Genomic DNA, 18,700 nt, shown 5'->3' with positions numbered 1-18,700 from the left:
TCCCAATCAGTGTCTCCTTGGGCAACCATCATTTTTCCCCACAGAAGATAAGTTACTCATCATCGAGTCTTTCAGAGTAGGAACCCCCCAAGTTTCATTCCTATTCTTTCCTTTTCTCTGGCAGCCTGTGATCACAGGCTGAGTCTGGGTGGGGGTAGGGGTGGGGCAGGAGGGGGATGGGCAGGCAGTTACCCCAAGGCACTCCTGAGGCCCAGCAGAGGTCCCTGGAGAGGGGGCGGCCCCTGCATTGGTATGGAGGGAGGTTAAAGGTCATTGCTTAATGGTCATCAGGTTGCCCAAGGCTTTGGGAACAAAGACCCCCCCTGGGAGGCCCTTACCTTCAATGAAGCGCAGCTGGTGTTAGCAGAACTTCCCCCTGGCAGGCGACCTTGCACATTGAACATTCAGGTGGTCCTGATGCTGTCTGTCTGGCCTCCCTGTAGGTCTCTGTGCTGCTCACATGGGGTTGTGGGTGCACAGTGCTTTGGCGAGGGCTGCCCAGGTATATGGACTCATCACTGTTCCCTAGAGATGGGCTGAGTGGTGGCTGGGCCGCATGGATTGGACACGGTCTCACTCTGAAGAGTGACGGAGGCAGGAAACAGGGTGAGCCCAAGGCCCGTGTGGCCGGTGGCAGAGCCGGGTCTGCAGCCACCTTTGTGGTAGAATTCGTCCTCTCAGCATAGTTCACTCTGGCTGGGAGGGCTGAAGCGGGCAGCCAAGGGTCCAGGGAAAACTCTGGATGTCCAGGAGCTGCTTCAGCCCACTGAGGTCTCCTGCCTCCAGTCAGGAGGGATTTTCGCAGCCCTGAAGGCTCTGGGCAAGAGGCTTTAATCTAATTACATGCTTTATTTGAGCCAATTTGTTTTCCAATCCATCTTGTTCAGCAAGAAGAAAGAACATGCTGGGGACTCATGGCACCCCTCTGGTTCCCAGTGGAGAAGGGGCTGCCGTCCTGCCTCCTGTGGCCAGCACAGCCCTGACCTCTCCCGCCCGGCTGCCCCACCCCCACACCGGGCTGCAGGCTGCCCCTGCCCCAGGAGGGAGCTGGAGCCGGTCAGCCACTTTCATCTGCTGTGGGAGGAAAAGCTGGGCCCTCTGGTGCCTCTCTAGAAAGCCCAGCCCAGGTGCCCATTCCTTTTTCTCTCGGGGTCCCAGTGCACCAGCAGGGCTGAGACACGATGGGCGTCCAGGGCAGACCTGGGGGTGCTGCTCGTTCCCCGGCTCCCCCAGCTCCGAGCCCTCTGGCTCCTCCAGTATGAGCTGCCCTCAGAATTCCAGGCCCAGTATTTTAAATCTGCAAATCTATTTTTCGTAACAAGGCAGGCAATTTAGAATCTGTGTTATTAAAGTCCAAACAAAACAGCAAAGCCCTTCAAACCTGCCTGGAGAGGGAAGATTTCTGGGCTCCTGCTGCTCTCCCCAAGTGTCAGTGCTTTGTTTTGAAGCATTTTCCAAAATTGTCTTTTCCTGCCCTCTCTTCGGAGTACTGCTCTGGGCCTTTGCTTTTCTGTTGCTGACTCGCTCCTCCAGGCAGGTCCCCTTGCAGGGCCTGGTGTGTCCTGCCTTTGGGCTATGGGAGTGAAGGTGCTGCTGGAGCCACGGGCCTCCTCTGGCCACAAGTGGTGGCAACTGAGCCCCCTGTAATTCAACTCATTCAATAAATATTTTCGAGAGCTTGCTGGTCCCTGGGCCCTGGGGAGCGAACAAGGCAGAAGGTGGACCGAACTGGAGATTGTGTGGCTGCACCCTGTGGCAGGTGCTGGGCAGGAACCAGACCCCTACAGATGTGTTTGCCTTTCGGGACAGCCAGAGGTCAGCCAGCACATACCTGAGCAGCAAATTAAAAAAAAAAATTTTTCAACTGGGTGTGCCAGGCATGCAATGAGATTGGTTTCTGTTTCATGGCTTCTAAATTATAGTAAAAGTAAGGATTGCTAACAGCTTTTAGAGTTGTCGTGTCAGGCTGTGTCTCACTAGAACTTCAGAGAATCACCACCTGCCCCTGTAGTGGGTGGGGAACCTGCAGCTCAGAGAGGCGAGACACAGTGCTCACGATGCACAGCCTGACAGTCACGGGACCACCTGCTGCCCCGTGCAGTGCAGGCCGGAGCTCATCACTGTCCTGAGCAGACCGTTCCCACCAGTGCAATGGGCTGTGGGCCCGGGGGCCCAGGCACAGCAGTCTGTCCAGCGGACACTCCAGAACCCACAAGCAGCAGGCTGTGACATGCAGAGAAGCCCTGAGGTCCCCACCTCCAGGGCCGTGGTTCAGGTGTCCCATGTGCCTGTGGACACAGGTGTCAGGGCCCCCTGATTCTGAGTGCCACTGGCGCCCTCTCCAGTCTGGGTCAGGCCCTCTTTGTTGTCAGAGAGCTTACAGGTTTAGATGCCTAAGCCCTCCACCCAGGCGTCATCACGGGCGTCCCCAGCATCACTGTGAAGGGAGCTGACTGTCTTGCCTTCGGGGAGCCTGTCTGGGTGGGCTGCTGGTCTGAGCAGTCATGTCTCACGGGAGCAACTGAACTCAGCTTGTTCCACACCACTGTGCTCCTGGGCGTGTGGGGCCCAGAGTTCATGGGCAGTGGTAACCCCGCACTGTGCTGGGGGCCAGAATTTGATTCACTGCTGGGAGAGGAGGCAGGTGGACAATTCCAGACCCTGGGATGGGGCTGAGAACACGGAGGCGCCCAGCTGTGCGTGGGAGCAGAGAGGAAGGGTGCACACACAGGGAGATGACCCAGGAATGGGTTGTGAGGAAGGTCGCCAGGGGAAAGGCATTGATGGCTGACCCCACGAATGGCCTGCTGCAGAGTGTCCAGCTTCTCCAGCGTCCCTGGGGTGTGGCTCTGCTCTTTGCAGATGCCCTGCAGACGGTGTGATCCCGGCGCCATTCACTGGAATGGAGGAGAAGATGCGGTGTAAGTGTCCCAGATCCGTGGGCCTCGGGCACAGACAAGGTCCCGGCTGTGGGTCTGATGACCTCTTGTCCCGGACACTTTCTCTCTCCAGCTTGCTGCCCGGCTCTGGGTCCACCGTGTAGCTCAGAGGGTCTTGGGGGCAGATGTGCTTCTCTCAGGAGCTCCGTTGCTCAGACCCCAGGCTGCCAGCCGCTTCTTGGGGTGGGTCAGCTGTAGTTCCCACTGAGGCCCGGGGCTAGTTCACCCCAACTCACGAGGCTCCCCTCCTCACGAGGCTCGCTGGTGAGGCCCCACCTCCCTGCTGCTCCACCACCATTCGCCCTACGCTTACCTGGGGCCCTTAGAAGCCACCTTCAGCCCGTCCCACCCAGTTAGCAGAAGCTTCTGGTCCTTCAGGTCCCAGCTGAAAGGTCATCTCCTTGAGAGATCGTTTCTGATCTCCCTTGTCACTCTCGCCGCACCAGTTATTTCTTCCTAAACCCTATATGGGGTAGGACAGTTGTTATTACTCCTGTCCCCATGCCACAGATGGGGAAGCCGAGGCTCAGAATGGTCAGGTCATATGCTGGTGATGTGTAAGCAGGAAACAGCCCCTTTCTCTGGAGCCCCTCTGGGTGGACCAGCACTTCCACCCTCGGGCCACGGTGGGGGCACGGCCATGGTGAGCTGCAGGGGGTCTCTGAGGAAGGTATATGATGTGGAAACATGGAAGTTTGCAATTTGGGAAGAGAGGAGGATGGAATTAGAGGAGGCCACAGCCACCGTGTCAGATGCAGGCCTGATGTCTGGAGCTGTCCCAGTGGGTGGCTCCCGAGGGAAAGTGTGGGAGAGGGGAGCGCTGGGCCACCAGAGTGCTGGCCCCCACCCTGGCCAGCTGAGCCGAGGGCTCCCGTGGGGTGCGGGAGAGGGTCCTGTTCACCAGCAGGAAGCACAGGTATCAGACTTCTCCCCCGGAGTGCTGGTCTGCAGGCCCCAAGAGAGAATGAGGCTCCTGTGGCAGAATGGTAACTTAGGTTTCCAAGGGCTTGGAGACTGGTTCTTAATAACAGAGGACAGTATAGACATCATGTCCCTGTAGCCCCAGGTGTGAGGCCCCAGGTGTAGCCCCAGCCACCTGTCTCCGATCCAGAAGAAGGTGTGAGCCTCCCTTAGTCGGTGCAGCTAAAGACCCTGCCCCTGCAGCCCAAGTGGCCCAGCCTGGCTAGGCCTCTCTGGTGGCTTTGTGTTACGTTTCAAATAGAATCCAAACCAGTGCAGCACCACACGGCCAACTCAGGCTGTGTGCCTCCTCTCCCTGCCCCTCTGCAGCCTGCACTCAGTCCCCGGGCTGTGCCGGGCTCCATCCTGCCTCCGGGCCTTCGCACGGCTGTCCTTCCTGCTTGGAACCTCTCGCCTCAGGCCCTCTGAGCCCGGCATCCTTTGCTCTGTTCAGGTCTCGTTTCCATGTCACCTCCTCAGGGGCCTTTCCCTGGCCACCCCTTGCTGGAGCAGTGTCCTCCTACCCAACCACGTCACCGTGCCGTGCACAGTCAGCTGGCAACCCACTTCTCCTCAGTGTCAATGTCGGGGGGGTGGGAGACGATGACACTGCATGCACACGCAGCACTTCTGAATGGCAGGAGCCCCACGGGCTGGGAATGCAAGTGTGCCCTTGTGGAACACTGATGTCATCTCATTATAGGGGTCACCCCGGCACCCCTAAATGTGTGGTTCCCATCCTCACTGAAGAAGAAACTCACCTCAGAGTTTTAAACCCAGCATTGTGTCCTCATTGAAGTAAGATTAAAGATGTAGGTAAGACAAGGCAACAGTGTGAAAACCAGACGTAGTCCCACCACCCAGCATTTCACGTTATTCTGTTTCTAGAATAGAATCCAAACCCCTACTGTGACCGACAAGCCTGGGGACCCCTGTCAGCCACGCAGTCTTAGCTCCAGCTGGGCTCCGCTTCGCCAGCTCTAGGCTCCCGCCTTCCGTTTCCTCACAGCTGCCTGGCCGGCTCCTGCCCTGCGTGTTCCACAGGGCTGTCTCCTTGTCATCCTAAATGTCACCCCCGCAGCCTGGCCTTTGTGCCTCACTGATTCTCCACCTCCTGCCTCCCCCTGCTTGCTCCCCATCCCCCACCTGCGCAGTGTCTTCATCTGGGGAGTGTCACTCTGTCTATGCCAGTTGCGTGCAAGAAAGTTTGTATTAATTTTCATCCCAGCTACATTGTAAATGTGTGTTTGCCTTTTCCAGATTGCCATCCAAAAGTCCTGTGTTGATTTGACTTTCTCTGGTTATTTGAAATTGAACATTTTTACTCTCCTTATGCCCATTTTTCCTCTTTGGTGAATTGCTTGTTCCTCTCCTTTGTATTTAGATCACTTGTGTGTTTTAATGATTCAAGAGAGCTCATACATTAAAGACACTAGTCCCCTGCCACCTATGTTGCAAACACCGTGGGGCTTTTTTCCCATCATTTGCCCCCATAGGTTGCAAGGCACCTCACGCCCAGCTGCCCTGCCAGCATATTGCTAGAGGGGGCCTCATTTGGGGGTTCCTGGCCTCTCTGTGCCAGAGCCCAGAGTTAAACAGGCATTATGCTGTTGAGGGCTTGCAGGCGATCAAGTGAGACTGCACAGGCTTAGAGATGTGGCCGCTCAAGAGCCGACTGGAACCCTGCTCTCCCAGAGAGGGAGCTCCGTCCTGGGCAAAGCGCCTGGGGGTGAGGGTGCCAATAACAAGCTGGTCTGCCTAGGGGAGGGCCATTGAGTCCCTGCACCCTGGGACCATGAGGTAGGAGCTGGCCTCACGGTCACCCCACGAGGGCTTTGACGGAGCCTGTGGATATGCGTAGCAGCTTGAGAACCGCATGCACCAAAAACTGGACTCCACCCGAGGAGTTCCAGGCAGCTTGGTGGCTCGGCCTACTGGGGCCAAAACACTCTCTGTGCAGACTGTCCTAACCTGTGTTTTGCCCCCTGCTGGTGGGCAGTGTGGCCCAGCCAAAGTGGATGAAGCCAGCTAGGTGACCCTCCTGGCACTGGCACCTTGGGGTCTTTTACCCTAGGCATGGGGGGGGGGGGTGTGTGCATGGGACCGGGAACCCATCCCGTGAGCCCAGCCAGCAGAATCTGAAACTCACGCAGCCCTCTGGGTCTATCCTGGGAGGGACCATGGTCACTGGGCATCCCTCACTCATGGCCCACACAGCCCCGCCTCCCCGAGTCCTGCAGCCCAGAAGCAGAGAGGCAGGGGTGCCGCTGAGAAGAGGCCTTGGCCAGCTCCCCGCCCTGCTCCAAGGGAGGTGCCAGATGCAGCGCCCCTGGCTCCAACCAGGGCACGCTGGGCCCCGCCTGCCATATGCTCGGAGATGAGCTTCGCTCTGCGGAGCAGGCCTGCCCAGCAGGACTCTTGGCACCTGGGCACAGGAGGCAGACCGGAGGGGCCAGCTACGCAAGGTGGAGGAAGAGGAGGGAGGGGCTTGGCCGCTGGGATTGGGCCTGCAAGGCCCCCTCTCAGTTCTTGGCTGTGGGTTGGTCAGCGGAGCAGGTGGGGGGAATGAAAGGGAGGGCTGCCTGCTCCCAGGAGGAGCCAGGACGCCAGCCAGCCAGCCAGGATGGGCCTGCTGCGAGCTGCAGATGGCGGCCCCAGGCCTCCATGACTCTTCCCGGGACAGAGCCGTCTGAGTGGGGAGCCAGGCGTTCCCCACGTCCTTCCCTGGCAGCTTCCCTCTCATCAGGGAGGAAGGCGGGCGTGGAGGGTGAAGCCGTGCAGCGGTCCCTGCAGAGCTCCCAGCAGTGACGTGCACCTTGATCGGAGCCCCGGAGGGTCCCTAAGAGTGTGGGGGCAGGGAGCTCCCTGCTCACCCCATATTCTCTGCTCTCGTGTGGGTCCAGGGCAGGTGGGTCAGCAAGGATGGGAGCCTGCTGGGCATCAAATACTGGGCCCTAGTGGGCAGATGAGGGCGATCAACTGACCTGCAGGTTTGTGTGGGCATGAGCTTATGCTGGCTTTTATGCTGGGGTTGAACGGTATGGAACTGCACTTTTTTCAGGTTGAAAATGACTGATTTTAGGCATTACTACATGGTTCATCCTAACAGCTTTCCATCTTTCTCTGTATATCCGACCGGACGAAATTGCATGAAAAGGATGTGTCTTTTAATGTCCACATGAACTCAGCCTTAGAAACTCTGGGTCCAGAGACTTCTTAAGGTCCAGAGACCTCTTGAGGTTATTTATTCAGATGTGATCTCTCTTCTTTAGTTCAGCTTGGTCATGTATGTGACATGTGTCATTCCAATGTCCAAAGTCTCAGCCTAAAGCTGTATAAAGTAGCCTCATCATTAAAAGATCTTTAGAGTGTGGCTCTGCCGTTTCAGTCCTCATCCCTACTGTGGGTTCTCTCCTTCACTCACAGCGGGACATGGCTGGACACTGTCCGCTGGTGTTGTCTGCAGTTTGCTGGTCCTGGGGCTTTACTGAGAATCAATTCTTGGATGTATTTAGAACTTTCGAGTTTTTCTGTATTCTACTTTATTAATATCTACATCTGTTATCAGTTCTTTCCTCCTGCTTTCTTCAGGTTTTGTTTTGCTCATTTCTAACTTCTAGAATTGAATACACTTAATTTATTTTCATTCTTTTTTGCTTAAAACAAATACTATTTATTACACTGTGGTCAGGAAATGTGGCCTGTATAATTTCAGCTCCTTGGAATTAATCTAGCATTCTTTCATACTTATGTGTTTCTGTCTGTTCCTTTTTGTATTTCTAACAGTATTTGTTTAATATATTTCAATGTTATTCCACACAGAATGTTCTTTTTTTTAACTACTAAGTGAACTTCTCTGTTACCTACTGACAAACTTCCTTAAAGGGCTTCAAACTTCTTCTTTAAAAGTTGGAAACTTAAAGTCCTGACACTCACACAGCACTAGGTCACTGGCGCTGTTTGGGGCACATGCCTGGGGCGGGTTTGGTCCCTGGCTGGGGGCGTGCAAGAGGCAACCAATCGATGTGTCTCTCACACATCAGTGTTCTCCCCCTCTCTTTCTCCTTCCCTTCCCCTCTCTCGAAGAAAAAAGAAGTTGTAAACTTAAACAATTTGCTTTACTTAATTATTTCCCTCTGGAAAATTTATTCAGTGTGTTCTGACCAGTTCTTCAGCAGAGGCGCACCCACGTGGAGCCGTCATTTTGTTTCAGGTCACTACTCTTCCGAGATGCGAATGATCACAACTGCCGTTTATATATCCCGCTTTTCCTTTCCTTTTCTTTTAGCATATAGCCTATAATTTATTGGCAGCTTCTCAGGTGTTTTGTGTTTTTTTTTCAAAAAGCACTATTTGATCTCATAACTCTCATTTGTCAGAGTAAAGCTTGAAATAGTGTCTTTTGTATCCTACCTAATTAAGACAAAAGAGTTGTATTTCCTACCCTCATTTTACTTGTTAGTTTTCTTAATGTGACCTAACGTTTCGAATCATAGTTAGATTACATTAGCATAAAGTTAATATGATCTAAATTTTATGGTTATTATACATACATATACATTGTCTAATATTCCCTTTAAAACAGTATTTAAAGGACCCAAGGAGGAACACACCAAAGCACATCATAATTACATTACCCAAGATTAAAGACAAGTAGAGAATCCTAGAAGCAGCAAGAGATAAGGAGACAGTAACTTACAAAGGAGTTCCCATCAGACTGTCAGCTGATTTCTCAAAAGAGACCTTACAGTCAAGAAGGGGCTGGAAAGAGGTATTCCTAGTCATGAAAGGCAAGGACCTCCATCCAAGATTGATCTATCCAGCAAACCTTTCATTTAGAATGGAAGGGCAGATAAAGTACTTCTCAGATAAGATCAAGTTAAAGGAGTTCATCATCACCAAGCCCTTATTATATGAAATGTTAAAGGGATTTATTTAAGGAAAAGAAGATAAAAAACATGCACAGTAAAATGAGAGCAAACTCACAATTATTAACAACCACACCTAAAGCAAAACCAAAAGAAACTAAGCAAACAACTAGAACAGGAACAGAACCGCAGAAATGGAGATCACATGGAGGGTTAGCAACAGGGGATTGGGAGGAGGAGAGAGGGGGAAAAGGTACAGAGAATAAGTAGCATAGATGGTAGATAGAAAATAGATAGGGGAAGGGTAAGAATAGTATGAGAAATGAAGCTAAAAGCTAGAAACTAAAGAACTTATGACACATGGACATGAACTAAAGGTGGGGAATGTGGGTGGGAGGGGTGTGCAGGGTGGAGGGGAGTGAAGGGGAGAAAATGGGACAACTGTAATAGCATAATCAATAAAATATATTTTAAAAAATCACTATTTAAATTATTTTGATATCCGTCTTCAGTTTAAGAATCAAATTTGAAATCTCAGTGTTCGCCGGTTTCAGTGCTCCTACCGGTATGTTCATGCTTTGACTTTGCCCCTCAAACTCTCACTTGGATTGATTTCATAGTTAGAAACGTTCTCAGGTGTTTCTCTCTGAAAGGATATATCATCGGAACGTTTTCCTTGCACACTTGAGAATGCCATGGGTTTATCATGGCCCGCACATGTGTAAGACAGTCTAGCTAGGTACAAAATTCTTGGGTCACAAACTTTTCCCTCCTGAAGACCTGTAGACATCACCCCATGGTCATCTGGTCAGCTTCTTCCTCTTCTTGGTTTTTAATCTGCAGGCATGTTTTTCTTCATCCCAGTATCCATATGTTTTACAAAGACATGCCTGGGTGTTGGCCTCTTTTCCTTGATTAAAAGAAATTCAGTGAGCCCTCGTCTTGTGCATGCGCAGGGCTGTCTGCAGCCCGGGAGCCCTGCCGCGGAGTGTGGTTCTGTTCCACTCGCCTGCACCCTGGTCCTCTCCCCGTTGCATGCTCTTCCCCCCTCCTCCCCTCGCACCCTGCTCATTCTCTTTCACAGTTTCCATCCCTCTACCCTTTTCCTCAACATTTTGGGAGAATTGCTCTCACTTATCCTCCGTATTTCTGAATCAGGTTTCTACAGTATCATTTTTCTTCACTGCTTCCAAAGTGAATTTTAATTGCGCTGCAGGGTTTTTAGGTTTTTGTTCTTTACAGCTCTTCTTTCTCTCACATGGCACCCTTCTTGGGTCATCGTATGGCCTCAGCCTAGTGCTCCCATACAGCTCTCCTCTCCTGGAGGAGAAGACACATCACAGACACGTGTCTCATTAGAATTCTTTAGTCTGCCGTCCTCGTTCAGTTACACATTGTCTGTGACTGTTTTCTAGCTGTGGCGCCAGAGTTTGAATAGTTGTGATGGAGACCGTATGGCCTGCAAAGCCTAAACTATTTACTTTTGGCACTTTGCAAAAAAAAAAAAAATTGCAGATCCCTGTCCTAGTATGACAGCTGGATTGCCGTCTTAGCTCCAAGCTGGATGGCGGGGGAAAGTACGCAGCTCCATCTCCAGTTCCTAGTTTTTACCTGCCCTTTCCCTCAGGTCACCTCTGCTCTGTGGAGGTGGTGTTCTTCCACTCTGCTGCCTGATCTCCTCGCTCTCCGCGTCAGTGACTTAGGGGAAAGTGCAGGTTCAAATACCTACTGTGGACACTGTCCTTCCAGCCCCTCCTCTTCCCAGAGATTCTCCCCCCGGAGGAGGCCAAAGTCATCGATGTCCCCACCCACTTCCTGCCCACTTGTTTTCTGGTTGTTGTCTGTCTGTCATTTTCCCTTTTTTATAGATCTTTCTGTTCATCAGACAAAGAGCCTTGTCCAGTGGTAAAACCTGGACAGGTTTAGCTTGCTCCAGCACCATCTGCCTTTAATTAATAGAGATTGCTCCCAGATTCCAACATTGGGCCATCTATCAGTTTCGTTTCTGGCATTACTGTGAATTTTTTTTCATTGTCTTTATAGCTATTTTGGAACAAAACAAGGAGGGGCTACATGGGTGACTGCCAAGTAGATGCCATTTTGAAGGAGTCAGAGCTGCGTTTAAGGCTATGGTTTGTCCATCTCGAAGCGGTCTCTGTAGCTTCATGTGCGTTCGATAAAAGAAGAAAGTACAGGAATACTTTCTGCATCCACTGCCCACGTGTCCAGTGACCTCAGTTCTCTGGCGTGCAGCCAAAACAAGAGCCCCCACGCAGCCAGGGAGCTGCCACCGTGTCCTCGTTCTGGAGGTTGTTCACTTCACCTGGAGGGAGCATTCTGGTCTCTCGTTCTGAGCCCGTGTGCCCGTGTCTAGCACCGACAGGCTGGGCCCACCTGTTGTCCTCGCTCACAACTACACGGGAAGTAGTGCATCTGAAGAGAGTGGGGGGCATTTTACGATGACAAGCACACTGACCTGACAAGAATGTGTGGCTGACCAAAAGGAAAGACATAGGACCCCCCACTCACCGCCCCCCCCCCCCAGCAAAATTACAACCACAAATGTTCAGAGGCTGGCACCATTTTGTGTAGGGGCAGCCAGCTTGTGTTCCTCTCTGTGAGCACCCCCAGTTTCTTCTGTGTGCTCACTCACTTATCCAGGCCTTTTCTCTGCCAAGCTGGGCGCTCTGTGCAAGTCATGGGTGCAGAGGCCCCGTCCCCTCCTCCCACAGCTACGGTTGATTCAGACTGTGGCTTTGGACATTGGCTGCACAGTGGACTCAGTTACCTGGGGGACTTTAAAAACTTGGACACTTGGGCTCCCTACGTAATGCCTTGGGGGTGAGACTCAGGTGTCGCTTGGCTGTTTTACAGCTTCTGGGTAATTCCACTGAATAGTCCAGGCTGAGAACCAGGGGTTAGGAGTACAGACTCTGCCGCCTGACTGCCTCATCCATAGAATGGGGCCGATGGGCAGGGTGGAGCCGCGCTGCATGCCTCGTTAGTGCCATGTGAGTGGCTGCCATTACTGAGGTGCAGACTGGGCGTTCATGGGGACCGCTGTGATTTGTCAGGCAGGGTCTGGAGCTTGAGCTAATTAGGCAGTGATGGATGCCACACACCCTAGTACGGCTTCTCTCTCAGGTGGATGCCATTTGGCTCTGAAAGAAGACCTGCAGATGTTACTGGGAGGGAGAGTGAGGAGTGAGAAGGGGGAGGGGCAGGGGAGCAGGAGGGGCAGGTAGGTTGTCACAGGACTTGGTCACCTTCCCTTCGGCTCCATAGAGCAGAGCTCCTGTGGGGTGGGCACTCAGAACATTTCTGACTTCTAGTTTCCTACTCATCTTGCAGAGGGGCTCGGTCCCTCCCTCTCGGGGTTGCTGTGAGGCTCGGGTGGTGGTGGGTTCAGGGCTGCGGGGGGCGCGGTGTGTCTCGACCCAGCAGAGGAGCAGGGTGGAGGTGATTTCCTCTTGACCAGAGTGCAACTTCTAACGTGGGCCAATGACTATCATATAAAATAATAAATGAGTGACAAGTGTGGATTTGAGGCTGTCCCTGTAATAACTTCACTGGCACCACTGGCATTCCATCGCGCTTCCCTAAGCGGAGGGAGCGGGGCGGGCTTCCAGCTAGTGCACTCGGGACCACGAGGACTTTCGCACACCTTGGGCTTTGCCACAGCAATGCCTCTGCTGTGAGCATCATCTGTCCCTGAGCTGGCAGAGACATGGCTGTGAGTGGCTGCTCCAGACAGTGAAGTGTAGTGTGATGACAGTGGTCCCTAGGTCGCCATCCCCTCTCAGCTCGACCTCTCAGACTTGGCCGTGGTAGAATGCAGGCTGCTCTCCCTGGGTGACCCAGCCCTTGCATTCCAAGAGGCTCTTCCTCCAGTACCAACCAGCCAACCGACCAGCGGTCCAGCTGGCAGGTGGGACTGGCTCTGTAGCCTCCGGTGCTCCTGGGCAGGGCATCCTGGGGTGGGGGCTAGGGCCAAGGGCTGGGGCCACAGCAGAGCAGGCAGTGGGGCTGCTTTTTTCTCAGTTCCTGAGACTGGTTCCTAGCTGGGTGCCCCAGGAAGCTGGCGGAGGAGGCACAAGGAGCGTGGGCTAGGACTCCCAGGGCACTGGGATGCAGCTGTTGTGATTTAAATTGTGGCACTACTCAGTGTATCTCAGGACCTTGAAGGAGGCAGCAACCTCCCACAGGGTCAGAGACTGACCTTGGCGTGATCTCTGACTATTCCCTGCAGACCTCAGCCATGGGTTGGGGGCCAGGTGTGGGGGAGCGGGTGGCACTGGGAGTCCCGAGTTCATCCTCTGGCTTTGTCCTGTGCTCCCACGCAAATCAATCCTTCCCCCCAACTTGGCCTTGGTTTTCCACTCTGCAAAATTAGGGGCTGGTGGCTACTCCTGGCCGGGCACTTGCATGGGTGTGTGTGTGTGTGTGTGTGTGTTCCTGTCACCTTTTTGTCCCCCTTCCCCACCCTCACTGGGACATATGCCCCGCCCACCTCCACCTCCCTGTGCTGTCATGGTGCTGAGAACAGGCTGGTCTCTCCACGGCCCCAGGCCAGCCTGTCTGGTCCCCGCCAGCAGTCCAGGAGTTGCTGGAACACAGGGTACCCCTCATCCCGGGCTCTGAGCCCAATACCTTACTCACTGAGGGCAGTCTGCTAGTGTTTTCGGGGACACAGCATGACGGAACCAAGAACGCAGTGATTCTGACTTCTCAGACCTGGGTTGGAGGCCCCGTCTCGGTGCCAGCTGTTAGGGATGCATTGGGCAGGTGACCTCAGTTTTTGTATCTGCAGAGTGGGAATAACACCCCCACATCAAAGAGTGGTTGTGAGGACTGAATGAGATCTAGCATGGCCAGTAGTGGTGCAAGGCAGGATGGAATGATTAATTGGGCATCATGTCTGCTGGACAGGGAAGGAATTAGACCACCTCATCTGAAGAGCTGAAAGAGCTAGCAGGGAGAGGGCGTGATGGGCTGGGCTCAGAGGTGTGTATTTGGTGGGCTGCCACAAGCCACCCCCAAGAGAAGCAGGCCCCGGGGCACTCTGTACCCCGCCTGGCTCGCACTTGGACTGTGGGAAGCCCCCAGTGATGCCGGGTGGACACAGGCCGGGCAGCCCACTCTCTCGGCTGTAGGGCCCATTGGAAGGGAACTCTTCTTCGGGGGGGCATTTTATTTGCACACTCCAGTAGAGTGGACACCAAAGGGGTTTTCTAATACTTCATGGGCTGCTAATTTCCTCCGTGACCTTTTTTGTTAGGGCTGACCCCAGCCAGAGGCTTCATGCCATGAAAGCCAGCGCCTGACACAGACCCGGGGCGCAGAGCGACAATGAGGCCTCTATCGGCTTTAATCAGGCTCCAGTCGTGTCTTAAGAACGGGGGAATTTGTGTGGTGCTCAGAAGCCCTGGGTGGCACGAAACGGGGGCCCTCAGAGTCCCTGAGGGAGGCCAAGGGGGCTGCGGGCAGCAGCTAAAGGATTCGTTAGACAGGGCGGGGGGGTGGGCAGTTCAGGCGAGGGTCTTTGTCCCAAGTGCTTCTTTAGAAGCCAGGCCTGCCCTGAATGGCCGCCCGCCTGGCCTGGCCTGTGGGTATCACAGGCCTCTGGGTATGTGGGGAAGTGGCCCCCTTCCACCGCCAGCCTATTCAGCGCCCACCTAATTAGGTTTTGTCTGTTCTCCCCTCCCCTGCAGACTGTGATTCCTACTGCAAGGCCTCCAAAGGGAAGCTGAAGATTAACATGAAAAAGTACTGCAAGAAGGACTATGGTGAGTGCGAGTCTGGGGAGGGGAGCGGGGCCCGGACCCGCAAGGCGCTGGAGCTGGGCTGCAAGTGGCCCTGCGTGGGAGTGGGCGATGAGGTCCCTGTGACTGACCAGGACTGAGCTGGACATATTGCACGCCCAGGAGTTTCTCATCTCCTCCACCTTGGTTCTTGGAGGCAAGGGGCCCAAGGGGCCACAGGGTGTGAAGGCAGGTTTGTCCCCAGCCCTGCAGGGTGGCACCCGGCCCCAAGGGCTGCTTGGGGCTTGGACTCCCCTCTGGCCTCCTGTGCCTCACACATGCTATGGCCATCCAACCTGAGCCTCTGTTGCATAGAGTCTGGTCCATGGCGTGTTTAAAATGCAGACTCCTGAAGCCACCCCGTTCTGGGGCTTAACTTGAGCAGGAGCCGAGGCGGGCTGGGGAGCCTGCATGTTAGCAGCTCACTGGTAATTCTGATGCACCAAAGGGGGATCTCCTCGGGTCTTTTCTGGCCCGGAGTTGTGGGGTGGCAGCCCTGGGAGCCACCTGCAGAGATTCCCTGTCACCTGAGCCCTCAGGCTCCCTGAACTGAGAAGGGAGTGTCCTGTCCCCTACTCTCATCACGCACTGCTCTCCTTGACCCTGGGGACAGCGAGCCTCCTGCACCCTTTCTCTGCTGAGTTCCCCTTTCCTGCCCCCAGAAACACTTGCTGAGAATGCCCTGGTGCCCGCCCCGTCCAGTGGGAGGTGAAGTCGCTTTGTGGTTTCTGGTCCCTGAGAGTGTTCTCACTAGGCAGACCCCATCGATCCTATGGGTGGGGAGCCTGTAGGAGGAAGGGAGGCTATCGACCCCCACACAGCTGTGTGCAAAGAACTGAGTGGGCTCTTCAGAGCAGGACAAGCAAATGGAGGTCCCGGGGGAGTCACTGAGCCACCCAGTGGCAGAAATGCCCTGTGTAGAGACTGGGGCGTCCGTGTGTCAGCCGAGGCCCTGGTTGACCAGCCCGGAAGTGGTGCAGCCAGGAGGCAGGCCGAGGGTCCCGGGTTCTGGCGCTCTCCTCTGTGGGGCCCTCTTCTTGACCCCACGGCCTGGCGGATGGGGCTGGAGGTAGTCCTCTTCCGGCTCCTGACTGCTCACTCTGCCCACCTCCTCACTCCAGCTGGATGTTGCCAGGTCTCACCTGTCCCGTCTCCAGGGGCCCCTGAGGTGGATTCCCCATGAAGGTGTCTGTGACCCCACCAATTCCAGCATCACCTCGGCCTCATCTGGGAAAAGGAGTGGAGGAGCCTCTTCTTTTTGCCCAGTTTCCCAGGTCTGCCCTGGCTATGCTCCTCCAGTGGGACCTGGGGCAGGTCCGGTTGTGTATTTGAGCCTCCATGTCCGTGTCTATGACACAGATGTGATGACCTGCTGCACGTGCGTGGGAACCACCCAGCATGAGGGCTAGGGTCTGACAGGCTCCCCGTGGAGAGTGACCTCCACTCGTCCACAGGAAGCTGGTGGGGAGGGTGGGTGGGAAGAAGAAGCAGAGCTGGAGCAAGTGAGGTGAGAAGGAAGGCCCCCCATGAAGAGGTCTCCTCACCCAGGTCCTGTGCTCCGCTCCTCCTGACCCAAGGGGGTCTGGCAGCCTGGCCCCGTGAGGGTCCTAACTAGGCCAGCTGTTTGAACTACACCTAAGGACTTTTTTCTTTACTAAGGACAATGTTTAGGACCTTTTGGCAGAGTGAAATGAATGATGAGGCCCAAAGGAACCCAAAGGAATTTTGAGAACTTCTAAAGCTTTCTCATTTTATGGGTGTGTGCAGACAGACGAGCATGCACCCCCTCCCCCCACATACACACACTCCGACGCCCTGGGGCGACCAGCTGATCCCAGTGATCCGGCACTCGCCACCCCAGTTTTCCGTGTCAGTTCAGGAGTGGCCGAGTCACGTACCCCCTGTTCAGGCCCCCTGGGCTTCCACAGCAAGTTCCTAAAAGCCCCTCAAAGTGTCTGTCCCCCAGTGCAGTGCAGAAACATACAGCTCCCTCTGGTAGACAAACCCTGATTTTGAAAACAGACTTTGAAGTGGTTTCAAGAGAAAGGGGCGCCCTGTCTCTGAGCCAGGGTGACAGCCGCACAGAGAGGCCCCTGTTGTTTCTGGTGAGGCTGGTGTGTCCTCACTCTGCAGAGCCTCCCCTGCCCAGCCCCAGGCGTGCAGGTGCACCAGGGCCCGGAGGTCAGCTCCTGTGGGACTTGGACTCAGGCGAGAGAACCTGGGGGTCTTCCCCGGCTGAGCTGTGGGGGGCAAGCGCAGGCTGTCCGCACAGGCCCAGAGAGCCAGGAGCCGAGGAGAAGAGCCCCCGGGCCTCTCGCCATGCCTCCCCCCAGCCCCTCCCCCGGCCCAGAACATGGGCAGGAAGGAAGAAGCACCGGTGGCCTGCTTGGGCAAGGGTTGCTTTAATCTTAGTCTCGAAGCATCTGTGGAGAGAGGCTGGAGGAAGAAAGAGCTGAGCGTTCTTTCTGCAAGATGTTGACCTCCTGCCCCTATTCTGTTTTTCGAGTGGAAAAAAAAAAGGAAAATTCGGACTTTTATTTAAAAGTTACCAAAGTGGATCCCGTTTTCCACCTTGTTCTGTCTGACTCGGCCCTGTTTTGCTCTCTTCTGACTTCCTGTCCATCATGGAATTCTCCCCGCCCCATCCCGATATTCCTGGGGACACTTGGCCCCTCAGGGCTCTCCTGGCCTCTTCATCCCCAGCTGACAGGCCCTGCTCTGTGTTCACAGGCCCAGAGGGACACTCAGGCCCTCCTGAACCCTGTTCCTGCTGGGGGCTGCCCTGGGCACCTGGGCCCCTCTCCTGTTGATAGGGGATGGGGGGTGCAGTCTGGGCGCCATCTGACTCCTGCTCTCGGACTCAGCCCTTGTCTTCCCCCGACTCCCAACGCGCCATGGGTCATCAGAATGAAGCAGGTGTCCAAGGAGGCGGGCCTCAGTTCCTCATGCCACAGGTGGGACCCTGGCCCAGCCTTTTGCTCCTTCCACAGGTCCTTCCCTGGGTCCCCCTCCTCCCCACATTGCATTTAGCTCAGGGCCCTGCCTGCCCGAGGCCAGGAGGGGCAAGGAGCAGCTCTGCACGGCCCCCTCTCCAGACTTCGCTGAGGCCACCGCTGCTCTTGCCCCCACAGCCACGGCCGGTGCACCGCCCCGCTGTCCACATTTCCACTGCCAGGCAAGATGTGGGGAGCAGCATGTGTAGCAGAGAAGCAGGGTGCCCCTCCAGGGGCCAGCGAGGTGGAGGTCTGTGAAGCTATTGTATCCCCACTTTCATGTTCTGCTGACCATGTCCCCCAGCCCATTGCCCCACAGCCAGGACTGGCATTGCCACTCCCATTCCCTCAAAACACTGTGTGATCTGGCCCCCAGGGCTGTCACTGATAACTCTTGGGGTCGCCTGAAAGTTGGGCAGCATCCCCACCCATCTCAGGATCTAGGCCTGTGTGTTGGGCAGGAGGCAGGACAAAGAAATATCAGGAAGGGGATGATCCCAGGGGCTTTTGGGGACTGTGGCTCACCAGAGCCCGGCAGGGCAGTGGGCAGGCCTCCTGCAGGGGCTCACTGATGAGGCAGTGAGGGGCACCTATAGGCACAGTGGGGGACCAGCCCAGCAGCTGCTGCAGGCCTGGCTCTGGGACTGGGGTTCATGTCTTGGCTCAGGCCCAAGATTCTTGTGGGGAATCTCCTTGTGTCCTGTTGGGGACCCTGGACCCCCAAAAGAAGTATAAGCAGGGGTGTCCCTCCCACACCGGGAGCCGACTGGCCCAGCCCAGGGAAGATGAGCAGGAAGAGGATGAGGAGGGTGCTGGCCTGGGGGTCGGTGAGCAGGCGAAGCCAGCCAGAGCAGGCAGGGCAAGGAGGGCCGGGAAGAGGGAGGTCGGAGGGCTGGTAATCTCTGCTCTCTGACTGACAGCCCGGCGGGAAGCCAATTAGGAAACACATTTCCTTCACTGAGAGCCAGGGCACTTGGATGTTCCAGGAGCTGCTAATTGGAACCTCGGGTTTGCCACCCCTGCTGGGTGAGGAGCAGGCCCTTCTCTGAGGCCAGTTCACGAGCCTTGACACTGCGCTGTGGTGGAGCGTGGATGGGGGGTCTCCGTGACCTGGGCCATGGCCAGTGGACGAAAGGCTG

The 18,700-nt window shown here is 55.2% G+C and overlaps 1 protein-coding gene across 4 annotated transcripts in view; it reads left to right on the top strand.

Moving 5' to 3' along the window:
- NTN1 (netrin 1) overlaps positions 1-18,700 on the top strand; it is a 194,685-nt gene that overhangs the window by 160,090 nt on the left and 15,895 nt on the right. For all 4 annotated transcript variants that reach the window (XM_036033001.1, XM_036033003.1, XM_036033002.1 and 1 more), the window contains exon 6: positions 14,479-14,553. In XM_036033001.1, coding sequence (XP_035888894.1) covers positions 14,479-14,553 — 75 coding nt within the window. The remainder of the gene's footprint in view (positions 1-14,478; positions 14,554-18,700) is intronic.

Source organism: Phyllostomus discolor, chromosome 8 (genome assembly GCF_004126475.2).
Source record: "Phyllostomus discolor isolate MPI-MPIP mPhyDis1 chromosome 8, mPhyDis1.pri.v3, whole genome shotgun sequence".
NCBI classification, from domain to species: domain Eukaryota; kingdom Metazoa; phylum Chordata; class Mammalia; order Chiroptera; family Phyllostomidae; genus Phyllostomus; species Phyllostomus discolor.
The sequence above is the reverse complement of the archived record's forward strand: the minus strand, read 5'-3'. Positions and strand labels throughout refer to the sequence as shown.